The 7030-nt window shown below is 54.9% G+C and overlaps 1 protein-coding gene across 4 annotated transcripts; it reads right to left on the bottom strand.

The window, feature by feature from the left end:
* Positions 1–426: 426 nt before the first annotated feature.
* FGF5 (fibroblast growth factor 5) lies at positions 427–5956 on the bottom strand. Of its 4 annotated transcripts, XM_031596644.2 has the most exons (5): positions 5795–5956; positions 5558–5697; positions 4851–5012; positions 3134–3237; positions 427–1673 (listed from the first exon to the last, which is right to left on the bottom strand). In XM_031596644.2, the coding sequence occupies exons 3-5, from the start codon at positions 4921–4923 to the stop codon at positions 1329–1331; spliced, it is 522 nt and encodes a 173-aa protein (XP_031452504.2). In that variant the 5' UTR covers positions 4924–5012; positions 5558–5697; positions 5795–5956; the 3' UTR covers positions 427–1328. The 4 variants fall into 4 exon arrangements, with proteins under 4 accessions (XP_031452504.2, XP_089995076.1, XP_089995077.1 ...); XM_090138950.1 differs by having other exon boundaries at positions 5558–5956; XM_090138951.1 differs by lacking the exon at positions 5558–5697.
* Positions 5957–7030: the final 1074 nt, after the last annotated feature.

Genomic DNA, 7030 nt, shown 5'->3' with positions numbered 1-7030 from the left:
CTTACTGATGATTTCCCCTTAAGTACGTTGCAGTGTTTTGCAGCACGCCAGTCTGTTTTTTCCTTGGACGTGCCTCCAAAGCCAATGGCTGTGTCCATCACTCAGAACTCCTTCTCGTGATCCATTCTCTATTTATTTGTAATGCTTTCCTAACACTTACCACAGAGCAGTGAAAAAATTGAGAGCACATTTTGTGAAATAGGTCAAAATGGTGTCACCCAGTAGAATTTTGTGAATTGTGCTATCTTAATGCTAGTAATCAAAACTTAACATCAGTAAGCCCAGGAAGTAAGTTTAGCTTTAACAGCATGCTCAGTCACAACTTGGTCATGTGTCTGATGGGCAGCCATGTGCCAGAAGCAGACTTGAGAAGACACCAAAACAGAAGCAGTGTGAACATTGTAGCTCTGTCTTCTGGCTGTACTGTTTTCCTCTCTCCCAGCACTCTAAGGAATAATGAAGGCTTCTGTAAGCATCAAAGTTGATGTCAGTGTTCAACACAACATAAAGCTCTGTGCAGCTCCCGTGTTCACGTGGGACTTATTGAGCAAAGTCACATCCTACATGGAACAGCAGTTGTTCTCCTAGGTAGAAATAAATAGATTTATGCCACTTCACATGTTCATCAAGGCAGTGGTGTGGGGTTTCTTCTCATTATATAGACATTGTTTTATTCCTATTAGTTCTGATAGCAGCTCTTCTACTCAAAATAACGTGGCTGTAAACTTAAAGCCAGTGACAGCACAGAATACCTCATGGATGTCACAGCTGTGTTGGGCTGCATTTGCTCTGCAGGCCTCATCTCCAACATGGAAGGCTGCAATCTGAATTCAGCATCTGTAAACGTTAAGAATTAACAAGATATCACATCTCTCATATTGAGTTCATAAGATGTCCACCCAGCAGCAGCCCAGACTTCTGTTAGCACGGCAAACTCAGGATGCAGTGAGAGACGGTTCAGAGGGACTCATCTGGGAAAACCTGGAAGAAGCTGTATGACCTCAGACAGTCCAGATTTTTTGTGAACTTCTAGTGTGTCCTACATCTTGTTGCTCATATATACAAATACACGTGGAAGACATGTGAGGAGCGCTGAGGTCTCGTGGTTTGCTCAGCCCAGAGAAGAGGACTGTCACGATGGCACTGTGACAACTCAATGCTCAGCCAGCTCCTGACAGGAGAGGGAAGGTGTCACGGTCCCGTGGAGGTTCCACAGCAAAATACCATCAGCAGCTGGACTGTGGGTCCCATCTCTGCCAACAGACGTCCTTCCCACGTCCATCCCAGCATCACCCTACCCAGCAGCCCTTCAGCGTCCTGAGGAGCCACTACCCAAAGCGGAACTTCAGCCGGTAGCGGCCGGGACCGGGGCTGTGCCGTGCCGTGGCCATCTTCTTGGGCGGCAGTGGGGGTGGAGGTGGCTTCTTCTCAGGGCGGGCGACGGTGAAAGCCAGCTGGGACGGAGGGGGCTGCCGGAAACGGGGCAAGAAGTGCGTGGAGACGTGCTGGGGACGGGCACGAGGGCTGCAGCCCCTCTTAGCCTTGCCCCGCTTGTTGAGGGCCACGTACCACTGGCGGCCAGAGCGCTGCCCACGGTGCACGGCTGAGGCATAGGTGTTGTAGCTGTTCTCCTGGAAGCGCTCACGGAACTGGCACTCAGCAGTGAACCGTGCCTGCAGGCAGAGACAGAAGTTAGCTGGGGGGCTGCCCCCACCCACACCCCCTGCCCATAGCACTGTGCTGACTCTCCCAAACTGTTGCTCCGAAACCGGTGAGGGATGCGCAGGGAACATGCTGGAATCCAGCAAGCTTCCACCATTCCTAATACCTCCCTGTACAAACTGGGACTCCACAGGAAAATCCTTCCCCAGAATTGGGATTGTGTTGCAATGTACTTTCCCAGCAGATTTTTTTCCCTGTGTAACACCTGGAATCAAATCTTTCAGTCTCTGCATGGAAGACAAACCATCCCCACTGATTTTCTTGTGCTTTCCTGCTTTTTAAAAAAGCACCTGAAATGCTGCATCTCCATGTGCAATTCCTATGCTCATCCCCCTGCCCCATGGCACCCTGACTGCTGGGTTTAGGGCTGACCAAGGCTCCTGGAAAGCTGTAGACCCGCAGAGCTACTCTCAGAGCAGCAGCAGGCCTGCGGGCATGGCTGTACCACAGTGCAGCACCGTGGCACCGCAGCGGCTCCGCATCAAAGCATGGCTGTGAGTGACGGGCACAGAGCTTGCTTTGTGCATTGGGCCATGAAATAACTTTATCCCGCCAAGGCCAGGAGGAACAACAGATGCAGGCTTTGCATTATCGGTGTTATCAGCCCGGCCATCCTCAGGCGTTTGGGTCAAGTTTCTACAAATTGATGGCTTTCAACAGAGGAAGGCGCCATGTCTCTCTCCAAGGATGCTCCTGCAACATGGATTTGCCACGCACAGATGAGGCTGAGTTCCTTGCTGCATTTTCATAGAAGCATAGAATGATTTGAATTGGAAGGATCCTTAAAGAGTATCCAGTCCAACTCCCCTGCAATGAGCAGGGACCCACAACAGCTACATCAGGTACCCAGAGCCCCTCCAGTCTGACCTTCGACGTCTCCAGGGATGGGGATTCCACCACCTTTCTGGGCAACCTGTGCCAGTGCCTCACCACCCATATTGTAAAAAACTTCTTACGCCCAATTCAAGACTTCCCTCTTAGTTTGAAACCATTTCCCTTTGTCTTATCACAAGAGACCCTGCTAAAGAGTCTATCCCCTTCCACCTTATAGCCCCCCTTTAGATACTGCAAGGCCATTGTTTTGCCTACTCCTGCTCTGCCCATTTTCCATATTCCCCCCCCCACAGCCATCATCGCTCTCCCAGACCCACCCTGCTTAGACACAACAAAGCACTCACCCTCTGGGCACCCCCAGGAGACATGCCCCCATAGAATTCAGTGCAGAGCAGCACTGAGAGTGCATGAACCTCACTTGATGGCTCCCTGTGGGCTTGGGTAGCCCCAGTACATTACCAACACTCGTGTTGCAGCATCACCAACACAGGGCAGGCACCCACAGGCCCCGAGCACTAGTGTGTGCACACAGCTGTTGCAGCACCAGTACTGTGCTGTACGCACTGGGAATACTCACACTTGCGTGGAGTTTTCCTTTCTTTGACATAGCTAGAAATTTGTTGCTGAAAACTCCTCGGATTCCAACGATCCCCTGAGAGACAGCAAAGATTTCCAGAACGCCTAGGACGACAGAAAGCTCAGAATAAATCACATTTCTTTTTGCATCAGCGTGACAAAAATAAAGCAGAAATCTCACGGCTGCATTTCTCCAGCAAAGGCCCCGCTCCTCAGCAACCGCCTCTGCGCGGCTCTGCTGCTCCTGTCCCCAGCAAGCAGCATGACGCTGCGGCTCTGGGGTTTGGCTTATTCCTCTCCTTATTTCCCAGCCGGTTCCCCGAGCCCACGGGGGACAAGCTGGGTGCCGATGGTGCTCTTATGCACGGCTCGGGCCAGTGCCGACAGATCGCAGGTTCGGGAAGCCCCATTTTACCCCAAATTTCTCACCTGTTCTCAAGCCACGCAGGTTTGTCCCCACCCCAGCCCCGGGAGCCGCGGTTCAGAGGGATGGTTTGGGACAGGGAGAGTTCCCACCCAGAGAAACCTTTCTGCTTCCATGCGGCCAGCTGCCACGGCCCCGACCTCCAAAACGCGGGCAGAAAGGGGCCCCGGCCCCGGCACTCACTGAGCGGGCTGGCGGCGTGCGCGCCGTCCACGCGGCCGTCGGGGTGCAGCTGCAGGTGGAAGCCGATGCCCACCCGGCAGTACAGCCGGCCCCGCCGCCGGCCCGGGCCCGCCGCCGTCAGGGAAGAGGGAGAGGAGGACGAGGAGGAGGAAGGCGCGGAGTGCCCCCCGCCGGGCAGCCGCTCCCTCCGGCCGCGAGCGGGCAGGGCGAGGAGGAGGAGGAGGAAGAGGAAGGCCGGGCGCATGCCGCCGGCGGGAGGAGGAGAAGGAGGAGGAGGAGGAAGGGCGGGAGGAGGGCTCGGCATCCCGCTCCGCCACCCGGCACCGGCGGGAGGGGGCCGCCCCCGCCGCTGGCAGCCCGGGGGGGCCGCACCTGTGCTAGGCCGAGCAGCCCCCGGCGGTGCGGGGCGCGGCGCTGCCTCGGGTTACGGCGGGGCCCCCCCAGGGCCGCCGGGCCGGCAGAGATTGGGTTGCAGCCTCGCCGGGAGATGACAGCCGGCAGCTGCGGGGAAGGGGCCGGGGCCGACCCCTCCCGTGTGGGGCCCCGGGGCTGAACACCGAGCCGGGGGGGGGGGCAGCGGCAGCATCCCTCATCCCCAGTGGCCCCTAATGCCATCCTACCTCTTATCCCTACTCCTGCTTCATCTCTGCCCCACACCCCATGGGGACGGTCTCCCCAAACACACCTCTCGTTCCCCCACCCCCTATCCTCCCTCCACACCCCAAAGCCTCTGGAAAAGCCCTCCTCTTCACTCATCCCATACCCTTCCTTTCTGGTGCCCACCAGCACCAGAAAATCCCACTTGCAGGGCCATCTGGGGGGAGGAGGGGGAGTTGTCCCGGGGGTCAGGTTCACAGGAAACGCCATAGGTGACCTTCAGCTGTGAGGAAGAGGAAGATCATGGGAGGAGGGGGGGGGAACAACACATGCTTGAGGGTGGCACGCATGGTCCTGTATCCGTATCTATATATATACTTGTGTCTATAAATAGAATCATAAATATATATACACGCACTTATAAATATATAAGCAGGCAGACACACAGACACGCATGTTGCATCCATCTCTGTATGTATAGAAGTAGAACTGCCCCTATATTTAGAGGCCATACCTGCAGGAGGGTTGGGGTGCTCAGAAGACTCTTCCTTTCTTGCCGTTGCAGCACTCAGCCCAGTGAGACCCATTCGTTCCTCTCATCCACAATGGGATGTGGGGCTGGGGGGGGGATCGGTGCATCCTCATGGGGCATCCTTGGCTTGGAGGATGATTTACCCTTGTGAGGTCCATGCAGCAGGGAGGGGAAAAAAAAAAAAAAGAAAAGAAAAGAAAAAAAAAAAAAAAAAAAAAGGATAGAAGAAGGCAGCTTGATTCTAAATAAATAACAAACCCTAATAGCCCACTTCCTGCAATAATCCAATTTAATTGCCTGTGGCAGTTGCAGCCCTTACACACACAGCAGCGGCCTCTGAAGGCTGCAGCTGAAGTGCTGCTGCTGCCTGAATTATTCAGGGCTTGGTTACAGAGCAAACTGCCAGTAGACAGAAAGATCCCTATGGACCCAGACCCTGTGTGTCCCATCCCTAAGGACTCCGTATCTGTGGGCTCTATCTTTGCCTCTTCCATCCCCAGGGGTCCCATCTCTAACCCCTTCTTGGTCATCCAATCCTCACAAGTCCCATCCCTGGTGGTCCTAATGCACCGGGAGCACTGAGGAGTGGCACTGCCTGTGCATCCCACAGCTATGCCATCATCAGCCACAGTGACCCCAATGGACACAGACAAGGACAAAGACCCGAACAAACCTAGAGTAGTGCTTACATAAGGAAATAAACGTTCCAGAAGTCCTAGAGGCACAAAGGAGCCCCCGTTGCACACTAGACATATTTCCCAGCTGCTGTCAGAGCATCACAGTGATTGATAGAAGCTCTGCAGGGATTGCCCCCTCCGCAATTGAGACTCTGTGATTTCGGCCACAAAATAGGGAAACCAGAAATGATGGGGAGAGGGTGGGAGGACAAGAACAAAATACAGCACGCAAAGCGGAGAACACTGCACCTTCAACAGCAAAGCCGTCTCTCCCCCTGTAACATCTCCGGGAACAGCTCCACCTGAGCTCCTGGGGATGCCCTGGGCTGAGTCACCACCGCAGCCCCGCTAGGTGGCAGTGCGCGCCCATGCACTGGCTCCAACAGAGCCCAAAGAACTAACCTCAGCCCTCCCCCCCCGCCCCCCAAGGTATCCCTACGCCACCCCTCAAAATCCCTTAAATTTCCCCCAGATCATACCGTAAAACCCCCCAAGCATTAGGAGCGCCCTCAGTCTGGGCGGAGCTGCCCTCACTGGGATGCAATGAAGCACAGGTGTTGATTAAAGTGTAATGAAGTGCAGGTGTGGGTGTGCGTGGTGGGGTGGGAAATTTGGGGGGCAGCTCTTTGAGAGGGGGGTTTCCATTGCGAAGTGCCGCGCTGGGGGATGTGAGGGAGTGGGGCAATGGGTTAGCGCAGCTTTGCGCAGGGGGAGTGGGGGATGGAGGTGATGGGAATATGGAACGGCTTGTGTGGAAGGGGAAAGAGGAAAAAGAAAAAAGAAGGGGAAAAAAAAAAAAGAAAGAAAGAAAAGGAGGGAGGGAAGAAATGAAGAAAAAAGAAGACAAAGAAAGAAAGAAGGAAGAGAAAGAAAATACAGTCTGAGGAAGAAAACTAAAAGAGAAAAGTGGGTGAAATAAAGAAAGAAAGCAGTACTCAGAGCCCCAGAAGCACTGCGCTGCAGAATGCGGGGTGCAAACGGGGCTCCCCCCGCCGGATGCGCAGTGCCCAGCATTGCCCCCAGGATCGTGGGAGCTCTACGGCAGCGCGCACCTCTCACTCGTGTCCCCCTTACAGAACTTGCCCCCACCTCCCCCCACGGACGAGTGCTTCTCAGGGCTGGTGACAGGGGCACGGTGTGGATCCCAGCCTCTCCCCTTCCACCAGAGATGCGCGCACGGCCGCAGCCGGGGGCTGAGCCCCAGCGCCACTCGAACCGTGCGTGGGACCGGGAGCGCTGCGGGGCTTCACGTGGCATCGGCCGGGGAGTGGCACTGTGCCGGGAATGGGGTATGGTGAGGGATAAGGGGGGAGAGGGAAAGGGGAATGGGAAAAGAGAAGGGAAAATTGAAAAAAGGAAAGGGGAATGGGGGGAAAAAATGGAATAGGTGAAGGGGGAAAGGGAATGGGAAAAGGAAATGGGAGAAGGGAATGGGAAAAGAAATGGAATAAGTTAAGGGGAAAAGGGAAAGGAAAAAGGAAATGG

This window comes from Phasianus colchicus, chromosome 4 (genome assembly GCF_987193195.1).
Source record: "Phasianus colchicus chromosome 4, bPhaCol1.hap1.1, whole genome shotgun sequence".
Lineage (NCBI taxonomy): Eukaryota > Metazoa > Chordata > Aves > Galliformes > Phasianidae > Phasianus > Phasianus colchicus.
This window is presented reverse-complemented; position numbering and strand designations above follow the sequence as displayed.

What these genes read in the sequence shown, in the direction of transcription:
- FGF5 (XM_031596643.2), bottom strand. Translation starts at nt 3,983, where the DNA reads ATGCGCCCGGCCTTCCTCTTCCTCCTCCTCCTCCTCGCCCTGCCCGCT. An exon ending in GCACGCCGCCAGCCCGCTCA is followed by an intron (nt 3,238 to 3,739) that starts GTGAGTGCCGGG and finishes CTGTCGTCCTAG; the next exon opens with GCGTTCTGGAAATCTTTGCT. An exon ending in AAGGAAAACTCCACGCAAGT is followed by an intron (nt 1,674 to 3,133) that starts GTGAGTATTCCC and finishes CTCTGCCTGCAG; the next exon opens with GCACGGTTCACTGCTGAGTG.